Source organism: Periophthalmus magnuspinnatus, chromosome 20, assembly GCF_009829125.3.
Source record: "Periophthalmus magnuspinnatus isolate fPerMag1 chromosome 20, fPerMag1.2.pri, whole genome shotgun sequence".
Classification (NCBI taxonomy): domain Eukaryota; kingdom Metazoa; phylum Chordata; class Actinopteri; order Gobiiformes; family Gobiidae; genus Periophthalmus; species Periophthalmus magnuspinnatus.
The window spans coordinates 22,186,135-22,208,686 of NC_047145.1; the positions used below are offsets into that span (position 1 = coordinate 22,186,135).

Sequence of the window (22,552 nt, forward strand, 5' to 3'; positions counted from 1 at the left end):
GAGGAGGGGCGTGTGGACAGGGAGTGACAGCTGAGCAGGTTATAGTCACCACCTCTGTCTCTGTCTGTTTACCAGCGACTTCTATTGTGGGGCTCCAGGGAGAGTCTGAGAAGAGAAACAACAATCTGGAAAAAAATATTAAGGAAGAAAAGTAGGACTGGCGCTCGTCAGATGGCAGTGAAAATGATTTCTGGCATTCAAACCTTATGAATAATGGCAATAATCAGGTCCAAAATCATCATATTCTAAATGGAACAAAAATCTACACAAAAAGAACTAATGTGCTGTGACACTCAGAGATTTAAAACTGAAATTTATTTAAATGAGAAAATGAAGATGAGGGAAAATGCTTGGCTGCTTTAATATCTAACAGTATTCAGATGTTTATCGTGGCTTTGCTGGAATCTAATGATTTTTGTCATCCCTTTTCTAACAATAAGTAAAATCCAAAAGTAAAATCTGTCAACTGGACAAGTCCATTCTACTACTCCATTCAGTGGAGTGAAGAGTGCAGTGAGCGCAAAGAAGACAAAGAACACAGCAGAGCTAGCCAGGATGCCAATAGGTTTGAAAAACATCCATCAAGGGGTGCATGAATATGCCAAGTATGTCTGAGGCAGAGTGCACACTTAATGTAGCTCAATAGACTAGTCTACATACAGAAACTGTAAACAAAAGCTGTTTCCAGTCTCAGTATCTTTAGCTCCTCCCTTCAGACAGATGTAAGACAGTGTCCACTAGTAATCTGACTAGAACTGAACAAGCAGCTTGGATGAGCAGTGAAACGTCTTCACTCCTATGTTTGTCCAGCAGACAAATTTTAATTTTGGCTTTTTAGAACAGATCAGACCTAGATGACTGAGGGATTACACAGACATCTTATTGTTTAAAAACAAGCAATAGGGTATAACTTTTGTTTTCTATATAAAGTAGGTATTTTCTTGATTCACTTTCTGCCTTATAATACAATAAAATAAATTATAGGAATTGTGTCTTACCTCTGACTGTTATGTGAAGAGAAGAATAAACAGCTGTGGCCTGAAAACAACTGTACTTTACTCCGAAGTAATAGTCACGAGAATGGGTTTTGTTTAAATTATAAAACATTGTGGTGCAGTTTTTGTTTTTCAGGTTCCCAGTGAAATTCATGGGATAAGACTTACTGGAGTCTCCACTGACTGAAAACGTATACTGTGAATCTGTATCACAATCATGATGATCTTTACACCAAATGCCAATGACAGGATCTGCAGTGTTTATGTCTATATCTGCAGGTAAAACTTTATAGGTGCATGGGATCCACAAACAGGAGCCACTCAGAGCCTCCATTCGACTTGGAGTTCCATCCATCCATTTTCTTCCGCTTATCCGGGGCCGGGTCGCGGGGGCAGCAGTCTAAGCAGGGACTCCCAGACTTCCCTCACCCCGGACACGTCCTCCAGCTCCTCCGGTGGGACCCCAAGGCGTTCCCAGGCCAGCCGAGAGACAGAGTCCCTCCAGCGTGTCCTGGGTCTTCCCCGGGGCCTCCTCCCGGTGGGACATGCCCAGAACACCTCCCTAGGGAGGCGACCAGGAGGCATCCTGAGCAGATGCCCGAGCCACCTCAGCTGGTTCCTCTCAACGTGTAGGAGCAGCGGCTCTACTCCGAGCTCCTCCCGTGTGACCGAGCTCCTCACCCTATCCCTAAGGGTGCGCCCGGCCACTCTGCGGAGGAAGCCCATTTCAGCCGCTTGTATCCGCGATCTTGTCCTTTCGGTCATTACCCAAAGCTCATGACCATAGGTGAGGGTAGGAACGTAGATTGACTGGTAAATCGAGAGCTTCGCCTTCCAGCTCAGCTCCTTCTTTACCACAACGGACCGATACAGCGACCGCATCACTGCAGACGCTGCACCGATCCGCCTGTCAATCTCACGCTCCATCCTTCCCTCACTCGTGAACAAGACCCCGAGATACTTGAACTCCTCCACTTGGGGCAGAGACTCACCACCCACCCGGAGAGAGCAAACCACCTTTTTCCGGTCGAGAACCATGGCCTCGGATTTGGAGGAGCTGATTCTCATCCCAGCCGCTTCACACTCGGCTGCAAACCGCCCCAGTGCCTGCTGCAGGTCCTGGCTCGAAGAAGCCATCAGGACAACATCATCTGCAAACAGCAGAGATGAAATCCTGTGGTTCCCAAACCAGGCCCCCTCCGGCCCCTGGCTGCGCCTAGAAATTCTGTCCATAAATATAATGAACAGAACCGGTGACAAAGGGCAGCCCTGGCGGAGTCCAACATGCACTGGGAACAGGTCTGACTTACTGCCGGCAATGCGAACACAGCTCCTGCTCCGGTCATACAGGGACCGGACAGCCCTTAGCAAAGAGCCCCGGACCCCATACTCCCAGAGCACCCCCCAAAGGACACCACGAGGGACACGGTCGAATGCCTTCTCCAGATCCACAAAACACATGTGGACTGGTTGGGCATACTCCCATGAGCCCTCGAGGACCCGATGGAGAGTATAGAGCTGGTCCAGTGTTCCACGACCAGGGCGAAAACCACACTGCTCCTCCTGAATCCGAGGTTCGACTATCGGTCGGATTCTCCTCTCCAGCACCCTGGAATAGACCTTACCGGGAAGGCTGAGGAGTGTGATTCCCCTGTAATTGGAACACACCCTCCGGTCCCCCTTCTTATACAGAGGGACCACCACCCCGGTCTGCCACTCCACAGGTACTGTCCCCGACAGCCACGCAATGTTGCAGAGACGTGTCAGCCAAGACAGTCCCACAACATCCAGAGACTTGAGGTACTCAGGACGGATCTCATCCACCCCCGGAGCCTTGCCACCGAGGAGCTTGCCAACCACCTCAGTGACTTCAGCCAGGGTGATGGACGAGTCCGCCCCTGGGTCCCCAGTTTCTGCTTCCTCCTCGGAAGACGTGACAGTGGGATTGAGGAGATCCTCAAAGTATTCCTTCCACCGCCCGACAACATCCCCAGTCGAGGTCAGCAGCTCTCCACCCGCACTGTAAACAGTGTTGGTGAAGCACTGCTTTCCCCTCCTGAGGCGTCGGACGGTTTGCCAGAATCTCTTTGAGGCCGTCCGATAGTCCTCCTCCATGGCCTCCCCGAACTCCTCCCAACCCCGAGTTTTTGCCTCTGTGACTGCCCGAGCCGCGGCACGCTTGGCCCGCCGGTACTCATCAGCTGCCTCAGGAGTCCCACGAGCCAACAAGGCTCGATAGGACTCCTTCTTCAGCTTGACGGCATCCCTTACTTCCGGTGTCCACCACCGGGTTCGGGGATTGCCGCCGCGACAAGCACCACAGACCTTACGACCACAGCTACGAGCAGCCGCATCAACAATAGAGGTGGAGAACATGGCCCACTCGGAGTCCATGTCTCCAACCTCCCCCGGGATCAGGGAGAAGCTCTCCCGGAGGTGGGAGTTGAAGACCCCCCTGACAGAGGGCTCCGCCAGACGTTCCCAGCAGACCCTCACAATACGCTTGGGCCTGCCAGGTCTGTCCGGCTTCCTCCTCCGCCAGCGGATCCAACTCACCACCAGGTGGTGATCAGTTGACAGCTCAGCCCCTCTCTTCACCCGAGTGTCCAAGACACGCGGTCAGAGGTCAGATGACACGACAACAAAGTCGATCATCGACCTCCGACCTAGAGTGTCCTGGTGCCATGTGCACCGATGGACACCCTTGTGCTCGAACATGGTGTTTGTTATGGACAAGCTGTGACTAGCACAGAAGTCCAATAACAAAACACCGCTCGGGTTCAGATCGGGGAGGCCGTTCCTCCCAATCACGCCCCTCCAAGTGTCACTGTCGTTACCCACATGGGCGTTGAAGTCCCCCAGGAGAACAACGGAGTCCCCGGTTGGTGCACTGTCTAGTACCCCTCCCAGGGACTCCAAGAAGGCCGGGTACTCTGCACTGCTGTTTGGCCCGTAGGCCGACACAACAGTGAGAGACCTGTCCCCGACCCGAAGGCGCAGGGACGCGACCCTCTCGTTCACCGGAGTGAACCCCAACACGCAGCGGCTGAGCTGTGGGGCAATGAGCGAGCCCACACCAGCTCGCCGCCGCTCCCCGCGGGCAACGCCAGAGAAATGGAGAGTCCAACCCCTCTCAAAAAGTTGGGTTCCAGAGCCCAAGCTGTGCGTGGAGGTGAGGCCGACTATATCTAGCCGGTAACGCTCAACCTCCCGCACAAGCTCAGGCTCCTTCCCCCCCAGCGAGGTGACATTCCATGTCCCCAGAGCTAGTCTCCATGTCCGGAGATCCCGTCGTCGAGGTCCCCGCCTTCGACTGCTACCCAGATCTCTCCGCACCCGCCCCTCATGGCTCCTCCCGCAGGTGGTGGGTCCACGGGAGGACGGCCCCACGTCGTTTCTTCGGGCTGGGCCCGACCGGGCCCCGTGGGGAAAGGCCCGGCCACCAGGCGCTCGCTGCCGAGCACCCACCCCAGGCCTGGCTCCAGGGTGGGGCCCCGGTAACGCCAGTCCGGGCGACGTAACTGGCCTTGATCTTTTACTTTCCATGATAGGCTTCTGAACCGCTCTTAGTCAGACCCGTCTCCCAGGACCTGTTTGCCATGGGTGACCCTACCAGGGGCATGAAGCCCCCGACAACATAGCTCCCAGGATCATTCGGGTGCTCAAACCCCTCCACCACGTTAAGGTGGCGGTTCGGGGAGGGGTAATGGACAAATCAGTCTGAAATAAACAACCATCAGCTCCTGTAAAACATGCACAGGGTTAAAATGACAGTAACAGAAAATGCAGAGTACACACAGGTGTTCACCATGTAATCATTCATGTCATGTTTATTCTTACAAATACTGAATATAAATACACATTATAAATGACTGTGGTGAATACTCTTTATTCTCACGTTTAACAAGTCCTGCTTGAAAAAATAAGAGAATTAAATAAACGTAACTCACCTGAACACAGCAGTAAAAGTTGTATAATTTGAATGAGCATATTCATCATAGCTTCAGAATTAACAATAACAAAAAAAATAAAAAATTAGTGCTCTGCTTAACGAATCTACTCCAGGGTCGACAGTCAGGCTCTTAACAGACTCACACACGACAGCACCAGCCTCACTGTTATTGTCACTACTTCCTGTTGAGTTTCATCATTGTGAGGTTTTTACTGACTCACGCTAAAATGAACACACATTTAAAGATGAGGCAGTGGACCGGGAGCTGCAGGTGGGTTAGGGGTCAGAGATCAGGGGGTTAGGGTCGGCTGCAGGTGGATGTCACTCATGTTAAACACTACACAAATAAACTGAATACTTCACCTGAGACACATCTGTGTTTAGAAAGAGACATGTTTGTGTCTCACTGCTAATGCTAAGGCTAATTTTGAGGCACGATAAATATTAAAACAGCAGCACAAACTGAAGTATTCTACATATATACAAATCATTGGGTCGTTGTTTAGCTGTTAGCATGTTAGCTTCAAGACACAAAAGAGCTATCTAGCATGCTGCTGTTCCCAGTGCCTATTGTCTTTGTGAGTTTTACAATAATAGTATCTTCCTCTTCATAACTTCTGTATTTCACACAATAATTCCAATTGTTTTTTTTTTTGTTGTTTTTTTTTGTGTGTTCTTCATCTGACAAACCCACAAAGAAAACAGTCACTTTAGCTGCACTGTAACATCATAAGCTACTATTAATTTATTTGCCTTGACCATTTACAATAATTTGAACTAATAGTGTATTCAAATATCTAATCTGAATCTTTTTTTAATTAAAGATCGATGGGTGAATCGGACAACCAGGTGCGTAATATGCCAGGACCTCCACCAAAACCGCTCTCCTCCTCTGTCTCTGCAAGAACTGTAAAGACTTTCTGCTGCGGCAAGATCTGGTGCATCAGAACTGTCCACTGTGTCGCAAAAGGATCCAAAACACCATAGATGTGTATATCTGAGCATTATCGGTCAATTATTAGCGTGTCAAGGGAACTACTGCCTCTCACGACCCCCCACTACGACCTTGAGTCTTCAACTGTGACATAAGCACCAGGTTTTGTGAAGCAATATTTTGACACATTATCTGTCTGTTAAAGGGCAAATTAAAGTCCAGTTGTTTCCTGCCACATCTTAGATTGGACTGAGTGCTTGTTTTTCCTCAATAAAATTATTACAACTGAATAATAATAGAGGGCTAATAATACAGGCAATATCACAAAATAAAACAGAATTGTGATCGGATTCATGGGTTTCAGAATCGTGAGTAATTGAGATTGTTGCTATAGACCAAGTCCTCAAAATGGAGCATGGAACAGGAAGCTGATGCCCATTAATACTGCTGGGGCTATATGTAGAAAGTATCTAGAAAATTCCATCCAAAATCCAGAGACGATTTATGCATTTATGTCAGTTTAAACCATTTAACAAAATAACAAAGCAAAGTTGTCAGTTATTGTTAATTGTCTAATGTACACTTGGGATGTACTTTTTCGAGACACTTTTTCGAGACACTTTTTCGAATGTTGTAATGTTGTGTAATTTAGACCAGTTTAGGCTCTTGTAACATTACAGCTGCTTGGTAATAATCATAAAATTACCTCGACATTTGTCACATCCCCTCCTTGAACCGTAACGTGCTGGAGGAGTTAGGGCACATGAAGGAACCTGGGAGCTATGTTGACGGGGGCTCCCATGGGAAACAGGTCCATAAAAAAATTAACCTTAGTACAGTCCTCACTACAGGGTCATTTTTGGAAAGAACCAGGACGTCAGAACCCATTTATCCTCAGCCTGTGTCTCCTCCTGCCTCTCTCATCTACTCATGTCTCCTCTGCTCCTCTGCCCCGCTCTCACTAGATTTAGTTATTTGAATACATTATTAGTACAAATTTGTCATAATGTCTGGGAGGGACCAAAGATTCAGACTCGGGGTACAAAGTTGAACAGAGTTTATTTGCAAACACGGAAATGTAAATGGAGCAGACAGTAGAGAGCTGGGTCTTTGGGCCGGTCGTAGGTAGTGGGGTCAGAGCCTGAGGTGTTCCTACCGGTCGTGGAGAGCTGGGTCGGAGGCAGAGGTGCAGGGTTGCTCCAAAGAGCGAGATCAGGCAAAAAACGAGAAATACCAGCTGAGTCCTGAAATCCTACGCCTGAAAACTAGACTGAGCCAAGCAGAACTGTACCACGTGGGATACATGGACGATCTGGAGACATGTGTTGGATCCTTGGTCCCTTTGTGCTCCACAGGTCCAGGCTTTATCGCTCATGGGCTGCAGGTGTGTAGTGGGCAGTGCCAGAGTCTCTGCCAAGGTCCAGACAAGGACACAGAAGGGAGGAGGAAAGACAGCACAGAAACACAGGGACAGACTGGGAACTTGACAAAATTATTGTAAAAAGTCCATCCATTTTCTTCCTCTTATTCGGAGCCGGGTTGCGGGGGCAGCAGTCTAAGCAGGGACTCCCAAACTTTCCTCACCCAAGACAATTCCTCCAGCTCCTCCTGTGCGACCTCAAGTGTCCTGGGTCGTCCCCAGGACCTACTCCTAGTAGAACATGTCCAGAACATTTCCTAGGGAGGCGTCCAGCAGACATCCTCAACAGAGGTCTGGCACAACTCCTCTCGATGTGGAGGAGCAGTGGCTCTACTCTGAGCTCCTTCCATGTGACTGAGCTCCTCACGCTATCTCTAAGGGAGTGCCCATGCTCATGTGCTCTTTACTCAGAGCACATGACCATAGGTGAGGATAGAACGTTGAATCAAACAGACGGATACAGCGACGGCATCACTGCAGACGCTGCACCAATTCCCTCACTCGTGAACAAGACTCCGAGATACTTGAATTCCTCCACTTAAGACAATTGTAAACAGTAAAGGTGAATGGCTGAATATTGGCCTACAGTATAATGTTCATGTTCACAACTTCACCTTTTTGTTTGTGCTTCTGTAAAATGATGAATACAATAAACAATTTTAATTACTGTGTGAAATACAGAAGTTGGAGCGAGTCACGAAGAAGAAGTCACTGTTACTATAAAACTCATAAAGACGATTAAGAGTTTGACTATCGACTCTGGAGTAGGTTCATTAAGCAGAGCACTAACAGCTCAAGTTATTTTTTTTTATTGCAAATTCTGAAGCTATAATGAATATGCTCATTCAAATTATACAACTTTTACTGCTATGTTCAGGTGAGTTACGTTTATTTAATTCTCTTATTTTTTTCAAGCAGGACTTGTTAAACGTGAGAATAAAGAGTATTCACCACAGTCATTTATAATGTGTATTTATATTCAGTATTTGTAAGAATAAACATGACATGAATGATTACATGGTGAACACCTGTGTGTACTCTGCATTTTCTGTTACTGTCATTTTAACCCTGTGCATGTTTTACAGGAGCTGATGGTTGTGATCCAAGAAATGCTTTGTCCTTTATAACTCCAAGTCCAATGGAGGCTCTGAGTGGCTCCTGTTTGTGGATCCCATGCACCTATAAAGTTTTACCACCATATGACATAAACACTGCAGACCCTGTAACTGGCTTTTGGTTTAAAGGTGTTCTTGCATATGAGACAAATTCACCAAACACATTTTCAGTCAGTGGAGACTCCAGTAAGTCTTATCCCATGAATATCGCTGGGAACCTGAAAAACAAAAACTGCACCACAATGTTTTATAATTTAAGCAAAAGCCACAATGACAAATATTACTTCAGAGTAGAGAACAGTGGTTTTAAGGGCACAGCTCGTTGTGACTCTCTTCAAATAACAGTCAGAGGTAAGACACTTTTACTATTTATTCAAAGGTTAATGAAGAAAAAAAACAAAACATGGATGGTATTTATCCTTGAAGTTTGCATTTCATCAATTTGTAACATTCCCCTGAGGGCAAAATAAAATGAAATATGTTTTTATTTTATTTACCGTACATCTCTGAATTCTGTGTATTTCACTGTTTAGGATTTACATTCAATCAGCTCCAATGTTTGTTTCTACAGTTTCATCTCTGAATAGCAGTTTGTTTTACAATCAAACAGTATTTTGTTGACACAGGTTTATATTCAAAGGGACAAACTGCTTTTCCACATTAGTTTTGTCATCAGGTTCTAACATACACCTGTTATAAACAAGTTTGAATGTTTGAATGACATTTTCACTCTACTTCTGTGCACAGTAAATAGCCTCCACTCCCATCTGACGAGCATCAGCTTAGGTCTTGGTTTATTGCCTTTTTTAGATTGTAATGTTCTCCCCAAATGTTTTTACTCTTCTCAGACTCTCCCTGGAGCCCCACAATAGAAGTCTCTGGTAAACAGACAGAGACAGAGGTGGTGACTATAACCTGCTCAGCTGTCACTCCCTGTCCACACGCCCCTCCTCAGCTCACATGGGACCTCCACCAAGGCACTGTCCACATCACAGAGACCAACGGGACATTTACCGCTAAAATCACACAGAACATCACTCTGACAGACGCCCATGATGGACTAATGATAAAGTGTAATGCAGCGTATCCTGTGAGTGGAGGATTCAAAATGGCCGACAGTAACGTGACTCTCAGTGTCTCATGTGAGTGAAACACACTGATGGATTCAGTCTGTTTACATTGAGATATTACTGCTGTGCCTGAAATGTTCCACATTATGGCATTAAACTTCCCTGTGTGTCCTCAGATGGTCCTTAAAACACCTCAGTGGAGGTCAGTCCGTCCGGTTCACTGTCAGCAGGTCAGTCAGTGACGCTGAGCTGCTCCAGCAGAGCCAAGCCTCCTGTCCACCACTTCACCTGGTTCAGACACAGCTCACAGGGACCAGCCAATGTCAGCCAGGGACACACGTACAGCTTCAACATCTGTGAAGGAGGAGACTATTACTGTGTGGCCTCAAATACACACGGCAATGGGACGTCTCCAGACATTACACTGCAAATAACTGGTAGGTTTTATCACCTTTGAATTGAAAGGGCCAGACCCTGGTAAAGTTTGAGCCTCTTACTGAACACATCCATCACTGCACTGAGGCAGCTCCCATCAAGCATGTGCTGACCTTTAACCCCACAGAAAATAGTGTCTCTGCAATACACACATTTCAATGGAACCGTATTGAAATGTGTATTTTAATGTGTGTTCACCTGCCCAGGGACTGCAGATGGAAAGTAACAGTAGCTAAATCTGGTACAAATCATCTCTTCTTTTGTAAAATTAATGAATCTGTACATGGTCCCGAATAAAGAAAGAAAGAAATGAACGTGGCTAAAACTCATATGTGAATCTAACTGACTTTTTGTGAGACTTTTCCATAAAGCAAATATTTATCTGTGTGATTCATGTTTTAAATACAGGAGTCTGGGGCTGTTAACATGGGGACAACAGAGAGGGGCTCCTGTATTTGACTGTCCACTGACTAAGTACTTAATAGCAGCAGGCTACTGTTCAACACACCTGTAAACACAAATGTATTTTCTGTAAAGTACCTTAATTTGTCAGGGCTTGGAACTAGTATGAGGTACACAGCGACCTTTGACCTTAGAGAAAATAACTTTCAAAGTCACATTTTAGTTTTTTGTTTCTCCCTCAGCTGCTCCTGGGGTCCTGTCCATAGAAGTCTCTGGTAAACAGACAGAGACAGAGGTGGTGACTATAACCTGCTCAGCTGTCACTCCCTGTCCACACGACCCTCCTCAGCTCACATGGGACCTCCACCAAGGCACTGTCCACATCACAGAGACCAACGGGACATTTACCACTAAAATCACACAGAACATCACTCTGACAGACGCCCATGATGGACTAATGATAAAGTGTAATGCAGCGTATCCTGTGAGTGGAGGAACAACAGAAACAACAGAATATACCATCACTCTCAATGTTACATGTAAGTCTATTATTTAGTGTCGCTATAGCAACTGCTGAGACAGGATGGAGTTTGTTTGAGTTTAAATTTAAAGAGGCGCTGCATGATGGTCTAGGGGTTGGGTCACACACATCTTCACATTTCACAGTACAGATATATGGTCTGCATTTAATTGTAAAGCATTTTAATTGTGTGATAATAAGGAAGTGCGTCATTAGCATGCTAACATGCTAAATTTACCATCATGTAGAATTTTGCTCTTGCCTCTGAAAATTGTGAAAAGTGCTCATAAAGTCATCGTAGTGAATAATTAGAATGCTCAGAATGCATAAGGTAAGTGACGAAAAACTTTGGACCACTGCAAATCATTTAAACCGAAGTAGTTCTGTTTTCACGTTTTTAAATTAGGTACAATACTATATCCTTCAACCTTGTGTGTCTTCAGATGGTCCTAAAGACACCTCAGTGGAGGTCAGTCCGTCCGGTTCACTGTCAGCAGGTCAGTCAGTGACGCTGAGCTGCTCCAGCAGAGCCAAGCCTCCTGTCCACCACTTCACCTGGTTCAGACACAGCTCACAGGGACCAGCCAATGTCAGCCAGGGACACACGTACAGCTTCAACCTCACTGAAGAGGGACAGTACTATTGTGTGGCCTCAAATACACTTGGACATGATTCATCTCCAGCCATTACACTGAGTATAACAGGTATGTCACCCTAAAGTGCAGTATTCTCTGAACCAATATCAGTGTTTGCCATCCAAATATTCAATATAAGACACTAATGAATAGCATAAGATGAGATAAACTTTATTTGTCCCACACTGGGGAAATTCCAGTTGGGAGGGGATAAAGTAACAACTGATTCAAAAGTTGATTGTTCGAATCCCACACTCAACATAAACATCACTGGTAGAGCTCTTAGAGATATTAAAGCAGAAATAAGTATTTTTAGTGGTAGCGCTCCCCCTACAGGCCACTTATGAGAATTAAATGTCATTTGCAGCCATGTTGCATGTCTGTTTTGTCCACTCAGAGACAGCTGGGGGAGCGGACCCTTCAATCACCCCAAAATCTCCTTTGTAACCACCAGAAAGACTCTGAAAGCCATTAAAGAAGTTAACAATGTTATTTATTTATTTCTTATAATGCCAATTATAGGAGAATACGACATGAAACAGAAGTTCATTCAGTCTGTATCTTTACCTTTGTCAGATTCTGGACCCAGTGTTGTGACTTGGATTGGACCATACAACATAGTGAAGCTCTGTGGGATTATACTGCTCTACAGCTCCCTGCTCCTTCTGGAATGGTGAGGCCAAAATGTTATTTTATTTGGATGCCATTAGCCCCTCCATGAACCGCCACCTTAACGTGGTGGAGGGGTTTGAGTGCCCGAATGATCCTGGGAGCTATGTTGTTGGGGGCTTCATGCCCCTGGTAGGGTCACCCATGGCAAACAGGTCCAGGGGGATGGGTCAGACGAAGAGCGGTTCAGAAGCCCTTTATGACGAGTATAAAAACAAGGCCGTTTACGTCGCCCGGACTGGCGTTACCGGGGCCCCATCCTGGAGCCAGGCCTGGAGTGGGTGCTCGACAGCGAGCGCCTGGTGGCCGGGCCTTTCCCCACGGGGCCCGGCCGGGCTCAGCCCGAAGGAGTGACGTGGGGCCGTCCTCATGTGGACCCACCACCCGCAAGATGATCCGTAAGGGGCCGGTGCTTGAAGATCTGGGCGACAGTCGGGGACAGGTCTCTCACTGTTGTGTCGGCCTACGGGCCAAACAGCAGTGCGAAGTACCCGGCCTTCTTGGAGTCCCTGGGAGGGGTACTAGACAGTGCACCAATCGGGGACTCCGCTGGGGGACTTCAACGCCCATGTGGGTAACGACAGTGACACCTGGAGGGGCATGATTGGGAAGAACGGCCTCCCCGATCTGAACCCGAGCAGTGTTTTGTTATTGGACTTCTGTGCTAATCACAGTTTGTCTATAACAAACACCATGTTCGAGCACAAAGGTGTCCATCAGTGCACGTGGCACCAGGACACTCTAGGCCGGAGGTCGATGATCAACTTTGTTGTTGTGTCATCTGACCTCCGACCGCGTGTCTTGGACACTTGGGTGAAGAGAGGGGCTGAGCTGTCAACCGATCACCACCTGGTGGTGAGTTGGATCCGCTGGCGGAGGAGGAAGCCGGACAGACCTGGCAGACCCAAGCGTACTGTAAGGGTCTGTTGGGAACGCCTGGCAGAGCCCTCTGTCAGGGGGGTCTTCAACTCACACCTCCGGGAGAGCTTCTCCCTGATCCCGGGGGAGGTTGGAGACATGGACTCTGAGTGGGCCATGTTCTCCACCTCTATTGTTGATGCGGCTGCTCGTAGCTGTGGTCGTAAGGTCTGTGGTGCTTGTCGCGGCGGCAATCCCCGAACCCGGTGGTGGACACCGGAAGTAAGGGATGCCGTCAAGCTGAAGAAGGAGTCCTATCGAGCCTTGTTGGCTCGTGGGACTCCTGAGACAGCCGATGAGTACCGGCGGGCCAAGCGTGCCGTGGCTCGTGCAGTCACAGAGACAAAAACTCGGGGTTGGGAAGAGTTCAGGGAGGCCATGGAGGAGGACTATCGGACGGCCTCAAAGAAATTCTGGCAAACCGTCAGACGCCTCAGGAGGGGGAAGCAGTGCTTCACCAACATTGTTTACAGTGTGGGTGGAGAGCTGCTGACCTCGACTGGGGATGTTGTCGGATGGTGGAAGGAATACTTTGAGGATCTCCTCAATCCCCCCGTCATGTCTTCCGAGGAGGAAGCAGAGACTGGGGACCCGGAGGCGGACTCGTCCATCACCCTGGCTGAAGTCACCGAGGTGGTTAGCAAGCTCCTCGGTGGCAAGGCTCCGGGGGTGGACGAGATCCGTCCCGAGTACCTCAAGTCTCTGGATGTTGTGGGACTGTCTTGGCTGACACGTCTCTGCAACATTGCGTGGCTGTCGGGGACAGTACCTGTGGAGTGGCAGACCGGGGTGGTGGTCCCTCTGTATAAGAAGGGGGACTGTAGGGTGTGTTCCATTTACAGGGGAATCACACTCCTCAGCCTTCCCGGTAAGGTCTACTCCAGGGTACTGGAGAGGAGAATCTGACCAATAGTCGAACCTCAGATTCAGGAGGAGCAGTATGGTTTTCATCCCGGTCGTGGAACACTGGACCAGCTCTATACTCTCCATCGGGTCCTCGAGGGTTCATGGGAGTTTGCCCAACCAGTCCACATGTGTTTTGTGGATTTGGAGAAGGCATTCGACCGTGTCCCTCGTGGTGTCCTTTCGGGGGTGCTCCGGGAGTATGGGGTCCGGGGCTCTTTGCTAAGGGCTGTCCGGTCCCTGTATGTCTGGAGCAGGAGCTGTGTTCGCATTGCCGGCAGTAAGTCAGACCTGTTCCCGGTGCTTGTTGGACTCCGCCAGGGCTGCCCTTTGTCACCAGTTCTGTTCATTATATTTATGGACAGAATTTCTAGGCGCAGCCAGGGGCCAGAGGGGGTCTGGTTCGGGAACCACAGGATTTCATCTCTGCTGTTTGCGGATGATGTTGTCCTGATGGCTTCATCGAGCCAGGACCTGCAGCAGGCACTGGGGCGGTTTGCAGCCGAGTGTGAAGTGACTGGGATGAGAATCAGCTCCTCCAAATCCGAGGCCATGGTTCTCGACCGGAAAAAGGTGGTTTGCTCTCTCCGGGTGGGTGGTGAGTCTCTGCCCCAAGTGGAGGAGTTCAAGTATCTCGGGGTCTTGTTCACGAGTGAGGGAAGGATGGAGCGTGAGATTGACAGGCGGATCGGTGCAGCGTCTGCAGTGATGGGAACGCCTTGGGATCCCACCGGAGGAGCTGGAGGACGTGTCCGGGGTGAGGGAAGTTTGGGAGTCCCTGCTTAGACTGCTGCCCCCGCGACCCGGCCCCGGATAAGCGGAAGAAAATGGATGGATGGATGGATGCCATTAGCTGAAAGCAGTGCAGTCCACTCATCTTCCTCAGTCCATTGAAATATAAAATCTTCTTTTTATCATTACAAATATACATTTTCTACTTTTGATATTTCACTGCAGTAAAATCAGATTTTCTTCAAAATAATCACAGCTGAATTCAAGTTCATCTGAAGTGCACATTTATACAACATTTAGTTTAACGTGTGACATTTAAATTCTGGTTTTGTTTTTAATCTGGTGAATATCAATGAGGACATAGTTCCAGTCGATATCGATCGACAGAACAACACGACAGTTGAGTCATCTGCATATTTTGTTAGTGAAGCTTTTTTCACAGTCAATGGCAAATCATAATAACAATAGAAAACAAAAGAGGTCCTAAACAGCTTCCTTGCGGAACTCCACATACTAAACATTTACTGTCAGAAGAAGAAACTTTATAAAAAACTCTTTGAGTTCTGAGGGGGGACTTTGCATTAGTGCAACAGCAGAAGCAGCAAAACTAAAGCTTTTCAGTTTTTCAATTAAAATAGGACAATCTATTACATCAAATGCAGCTCTTAAGTGTTGTCATTACATTACTTCACTTCTCCACAGATCTGACCTGTAACTTGGTCTGGGTGGTGTCACCTGCTTGTCTCTATCTAAATAGAAATAGATGAGTTTATAGCTTAATGTTTATTGTGGAACATTCGAGGGAAAGAAATAACATCTCCATGGAGACAACAAGCAGGTGTGAGAGGCCACGAGTGAGTAAAAAAGTCAAACTGATTCCTGTGATTTATTTTCAGCTGGTTTAGATCAACTTGTGTCAAGAAACAGGAACAGGTAAAAGTTTTATGAATACACTTTTGTCACTCTGTTTAACTCTGTGTGTCGTCTTATCCACAGAGCCCAGAGGCAGCAGCACATGTCAATCGTGTCATTGAAAATCAAGATTAAAACCATTTGTGTTTAGTGTTTCCTGCTTATGTTGTATTTTATCAGATACCTGCGAAACAACAAATACTAGAGCCGCTTTATTTTGAATATTAATGATGCATTTATACGGCAGCAAGTGAATGAATCTTTGTGCTCAGTCTGTGACTGAATAAGACTTTTGATATTGTTTATTTGCAGGAGAGTTCATTCAGCCTGATTTTCTTGTGTCACTGATCACATTATTAAGATGTTTACTTGCATTTACTTTTGTTTCCTGGTCTTATTATATTAAATAAATGTGTAAATAAAGTGTCTCATGTGTATTAAAGTTTGTTGATACCTTTCTCTCTCATTCACTGATGCATTTTGTAACTGGAAAGATTCTGAGTATAATTTTCAATGCACTTTTATATTCTCTAAATCAGACCCTTTTGAGCTTAATAATCTGGCCCGCCGAACGTCACCAAATTGTATTGAAATAGGCAAGGGTAAACCTTGCTCAGTTTTTCTGCTGTTTATTTAAATGAAATTTAATAAATTAATTAATCATTTAATTAATGCATTTAGAAACCAATTTGTACAATGAGCCTTGCTCAAAAGCCTTGCTCAAGGCTGTGGTTCATGTTACAGGCCAAATCTCTAATGTGTAAATTTACATCCTGGCCCGGACCTTCTGTCGCATTTTAGAACTCTTTGTGGCCCATACATCAAAAAGTTTGTCCACTCGTGCTCTAAATAAACAGTTTTTCATGAATATGACCGAAGACATCCAGAATGTCTTCGGTCATATTCATAATCTAACCTTAAACATATTTTAAACCAATCACCATGTATATAGACACTGAGTTTAAACCATGAACCATGTGCCTTCTTCTTATATCGGGTCACTTTTTACTTTTTGGAGGGGGAGAAGTGTGTGTGTGTGTGTGTGTGGGGGGGGGGGGGGGGGGGGGGGTGCGTATGTGTGCGGGGGTGTGTGGGTGTGTGTGTGTGTGTGTGCAGGTGGGGGTGGTGGGGTGGGGGGGGGGGGGGGGGGGGTGTCAATGTGGTCAGATGTGCACAGTCCACTATTGCAAAGGTTCTTATGTGCAAGTATGTGAAGTAATATCAAATGTGGTAAGGTCTTTACTCATTTGAGGAAATATTTTGTCTTTAAAAGAGACTCATACACCAGAGGATAGAGAACTCAAACTTAAACAGAGCTGGATCTCACAGGTGCATCATGGGCCTTTCAATAGTAAAGTCAGAGGGGCAGCCATTTTATTTCATAACACTATTCCCTTTTAAACTAAATGCAAAATTATTTATCAAAGTGGAACATTTATTTTAATTTCTAGTGATTCATTTCTTTCTTAAATGTCTATGCTCCGAATTCTGATTATCCTGCATTCTTTAGAAATATTTTAAATGTACTACCAGATACCAAATATTTAAATTGGTGGTGACTTTAACTGTCACTTAAATTCTTTCTTGGACAGATCGTCAACCACAACAGCAGTAACAATCAATTCTGTACAAACTGAATGAACAACATTTTAACATCTTGTAGCAAGACGTTTCACTGCTTGTTCTTCTTCAGTTCTGGTCAGATTACTGCTGGACACTGCCTTATATCTGTCTGAAGGGAGGAGCTAACGACACTGAAACTCAACTCCACAAAGTAATGTGGTCTACACCATTCAGTGTAGTGAAGAGCCACCTCCATAAGAGAATGTACCAACACCGTCATAAGAGCTGCTCAGGACCCCAGTCTGCAGTACATCTCCAACTCAAAGCCTCTAACCGCTCCTTTGAATATTGTTAGGTACAGATCTTAGCCAAAGTAAATAAATGGTTTGAGAGAGTAGTTGAAGAAGACATTGTTGTTAGGAAAGACAATCCTTAAACAGGAATGGGGGCCTCAGACACCATCTAATCCCCATCTATAACTCCACCCTCAGACCCAAAGCAAAACAAAGGGAAAAAAATAGAAAACAATAGGGCTAGCCAGGATACTAATAGGCATAAAATCACTCATCAGGGGCTTGAATGACTGTGCTAAATAGGACTAAGCCACAGTGCACATTTAGGGTATCACAATAGACCTAGCCTACAAACAGAAACTGTAAAAAATAGAGGTGAGTGTCAGTGTAGTTAACTCCTCCCTTCAGACAGATATAAGGCAGTGTCCAGCAGTAATCTGAGCATCGAAACATCTTCACTCGTACAATGTTTTATCCAGTTAACAGATTGTGTTTTTCTTTTGCTATGGATCCGACCTGGACGATTGAGGGATTACTCAGATATCTAGGAAAATGGTTGTAATATGGAGGACTCAGCACCTGGATTAAATAGATTACCCATATACCTAAAACATACACTAGAAATGTTTTTTGTTTTTCCTTGAATATAAATTTACTTCCAATATTATTAATTCACAGTATCATAATCATCTCAGACCACAGCCCTGTTATTTTATCATTTGAAATGTCTTACCCTAAATCAAACTATAAATGGAGATTTAACCCAACACTTTTGTTAGACCCAGGTTTTAAAGATTATATGGCTCAAAACAGTTTCTTGGAGAGAAATGACAATGAAAACCTCAGAATTGTTGAGAAAAGCTTAAAACAACAATGACAGTCATTATCTTCTTTGAAAATGCAAAGAAAATGACTTAAAAATTCAAGAAAAACTGGCGTTGTTGAAAAACAAAATAAAAATATTATAATTTGATACAATGATATATTAAAACTATAATATAATCAATATAATTCCATTCTTGAAGGGGAGATTAGGAACCTGCAGCTCAAGACTCAAGAGTCGGTCTGTGAGGCAGAGGCTGTGCTGCTGTAGGCCACATAATGACTTAGCATGAGTTACACTGCAGATGTTTCACTAGAGACTGACCTTTGACTTTTGTAAATACACTGTGACTTCTCCTTGACTGAAACAGAAATGCAACACATAAAAGCCATGCAGCCAAAAATAAAGCATAGCACAATGGAAATAAAGATCTAAGGCAGCATCTAGAGATGCAGCCATTTATATTATTAACATTATATATCATTAGTTTTGCATGAACCAGAAGGTTAATGACCGGGGGCTGTTTAGAGTACGACGCACAGTGATTTCCTATCACTTGGTGTAAAACAAAACAACATGGTGTCTCTGGACCTGTGGTTTGTGCTTAAAGAGAAGTTTTCCTAAGCTCTTCCCTAAAATTATGAACCATTTTCCTGCACTGCTTTTCTACTGCATCTACAGCGAGTCTGAACAGTGCCAAACTAGTATATTACACCACAGGTTTTCATACCAGCCTGTGGTCGCAGTCCACTAACTGTGAAATAAAACCCTCTAAAACTTCTCACCCTAGTAGTCAATTACATGGCGCATATTATTACAAAATTTTAATCCAGTTTAAACTAAAATACTTAACAGCATACAAACTCCAAGTCCTTTGCGTTTCCTTATTATCATGAGCTTCAGCTTCACTACATAAGCAGTATCTGGCTATCAGTAAATATGAAACACAAACTTTACACACAGCCTACAAACTCACTGTCCTTGAGTGTCCTCACTCACTATTATGAGCTCTGACTTCACAGTGTAAGAAGCACCTGGCTCTGTGCTTTACTCTGTTCTCAGGATACCCAGTCGACCAATAACAGTCCAAACTTGATGGGCCTTAATAACCTTGACCAGAACCGAACTCCAGAAAGAGCTAAACACAACACATAGGCCGTGTCCCATTTGGCCAAAAGTACCCTTCAAAGTATTACTTTAATACCAGTAGAGGGCGCTGTTTACCTCCTATGGTGTGTGCCAGTCCATTATTCTTATTATTGCAATATAATTTTCTAATGATAATAATGTGTTATTCTTCTTATTGTCTGGGAATAACTGCACAGAAATCTCCCGTGGAGCAGAAGGGCAAAAGCTTGATCTTGATTTTCAGTATGAATACAGACCATGAAAATGGGGCCTCACGATCCTTCTGACTTTTTGGGTTTATTTGTTTGTTTGTTTGTTTATTATTTAATGAAGGGAAAATGCATATTAAGAACAGAGGCATGGGGAACGAATCCCACACCTGTAAATATGCAGGATTATAGCCGGTGCTAATTTTCATCCTTTGTCCCTTGGTTTTAAGCAGCAGGTGTCAGAAAAGTTTCCACAGGGATAACTGGCTTGTGGCAGCTGAGTGTTCATAGCGACGTCACTTTTTGATCCTTCGATGTCGGCTCTTCCTGTCATTGTGAAGCAGAATCCACCGAGCGTTGGATTGTTCACCCACTAATAGAAAACGTGAGCTGGGCTTAGAGCATCGTGAGACAGGTTAGTTTTACCCTCCTGATGATGTGTTGTTACAGTAATAATCATGTGCTTGTCTGAGGAGCCAATGGGGCGACGCTTCCACCTGTGGGATTATGACTGAACGCCTGTAAGTCAGAATCCCCCTTAAATGTGATGAGCTGTGGATCTTTGAGTGGTCAAGGACAGCCGGCCCGCGGGGGTCGGTGAGCAGAGCCGTTCGTGACAGGGCTGGGGCCAACATGGGTCGCCCCTCTCCTATCTCACACCTCGTGTTTGTGGAGAACCTGGTGCTAAATCACTTGCAGACGACCACCTACAAACATTCATGCAAACAAACATTCCTATAAAATGAATGAATTGTATTGACAGAAAAAAAGGCCGCAATTAATGTAGCAAACAAACAGAAGTATAGAACCAACACAGAGTTTAGAGAAAACCTTAAATTAACGTATAAAATTAAATATAGCTTTGATTTAGAATATCAGAATAGACTAAAGGCTGCAAGCATCCATGAATATAAAATTGATTTCAATTATCAAAATAAACTTAAAGTACCAATTATGCTAAATCAACATTTTTAGATACCTTTTCCTGGAGTCTGCATTAACTCAATTTAAACCATTCAGTAGATGTAATGATATCTTTTTATCTTTTTAGACACTTTTCAATTCCAGCTTAGATATGTCGTTTTCATTTTCTGTAATCTGTTATATTTTCTCAATCTGTTGTGATTAATAGTATCCTGTTTTCTTATGTGAGTTTGGAGTATGGACCCTAGGCTTAAAGAACTGTGAGGCTAATATCAATGTTTCTTTGTTTTTATCTTTTTTTTTTTTTTTTTACATAAGAACTCTGATAACCGTACAGTGCAGAGATGTTGCTGTTGGTAAATCCACTGCTGACTATGTGTGTAGATGTGCAGTTATCACATCAACACCTGTGAAAAGGTCAAGCTCGGTAATATTTGTGAAGAGATAACAGAAAAACCCTGCCTTGAAGACACCGTAGCAGAGGGCCCCTTAGAAGACAGCTCAAAAATGTATATTCCATCAGATTCACAGGATTATACATATGACCCAGAAGATTCACTGAGAGGTGCCTGATGAGATGGAAGTCAAAGCTCCAATTACTAATCAGAAATTGTAGAAGCCCAATGCACGCAACATAGAGCGTATAGCCTCAGCTAATTTGCAGCACTTGTCCCTAAAATAAAATGTAACAGTGTAGTAATAACAAAACATGAAAACATTATTGTATTGCAGTTGCAGAGTAATGAAGTTGAAGGGAGTTATCACATGGAGCTCCAGGGTTTGAAGTGGAGCCTTGCTGTCCTGAATGCTCATGGTATTAATCTGGAGTCATTGGTGACTGACCGACATCCACAAATCCAAAAATACCTGAGGGAGGAGAACATCATTCATCACTATGATGTGTGGCACATTGAGAAAGGTATGATAATATAAACTGAATTTTGTTATTCATTTTCTGTTTAGTTGTTTTATATAATAGTTTTGTTCTTCGGGTATCTCCAAAAAGATGGAAAAAATGCGAGGACTACACAGAACTAAATGTCTATCTACTGGACAGCTGCTTTTTCTATGACACCAGAGGAGAAATTAGCAAAGTGGATATTAGTCATCAACCAAGTCCGAGATCTACACACTCACGACGATGCTACTTTTCCTCTGTGTTTACAACCACAGCAGACAACAAGGGACAAAAACAAATGGTTGAAACCCAGAGACCTAATTGTATATATTGTACTGCATACTATTTATTGAATTAACCATTTAACAAATTTATCTTTTATTTTTTGCTCAAAGGTACATCAGCATTGTGTAGGTTAGAAGATCCTCAAGGATGTAGAGAAGATGAGCTCACACATGCAGACTTCAGCAGTGGAATCATTTCACAGTGTGATTCTGCGCTTTGCGCCAAAAACTACTGCTTTCCCTTTCCTGGGAATACTTTGCAGGTAGACCAGTATTTTTAAAGTACTTCCTCATTATTTTAATTATGTAGCAATAGTATTGCTGTTTGTTTTTGAGACTGTCGGGTATTTCAATTACAACACCAGACATTCACAAGCCACAAAATCAACTGGAAAAAATACGACCACAAACATCAACACCATGCCAAACATCACAAATAACTTATAAAGTAGTAATAAACAATTACACCTACAACAATACAAACAATTAACCTCTGTAAGTATAAACACAGACACATTATAAATGGAATATTTAAAACTTTTTTCCTCTTTATTGAAAGTATCGGATAATTGTCTATTATTGCAGATTAGCTGGACTCTGGACAATGCTACAGATCCTTATGACCATAGCCTTTCTGACCGATGCTACCCCTGAACAAAGGAAATGAGGAAATGTGGCTGGTTACTGTAACAACACCCAGATAGATGGTCGTGTATTATCTTGTAAAATAGACAATTAGACTAGTGCCCTAAGTAGGGGATAGTGTGGACACTAGGGCACATTTCATTTGTATTTGCGTTCCCTCTCAAGAATATTGT

At 44.8% G+C, this 22,552-nt stretch overlaps 1 protein-coding gene across 1 annotated transcript in view; it reads left to right on the plus strand.

The window, feature by feature from the left end:
• The first annotated feature begins 8,132 nt into the window (after positions 1–8,132).
• Positions 8,133–22,552, plus strand: part of LOC117388127 (sialic acid-binding Ig-like lectin 7) — a 47,074-nt gene continuing 32,654 nt past the window's right edge. The window contains exons 1-6 of the mRNA XM_055230295.1: positions 8,133–8,178; positions 8,387–8,767; positions 9,265–9,558; positions 9,675–9,923; positions 10,566–10,862; positions 11,287–11,547. Coding sequence (XP_055086270.1) covers positions 8,133–8,178; positions 8,387–8,767; positions 9,265–9,558; positions 9,675–9,923; positions 10,566–10,862; positions 11,287–11,547 — 1,528 coding nt within the window. The remainder of the gene's footprint in view (positions 8,179–8,386; positions 8,768–9,264; positions 9,559–9,674; positions 9,924–10,565; positions 10,863–11,286; positions 11,548–22,552) is intronic.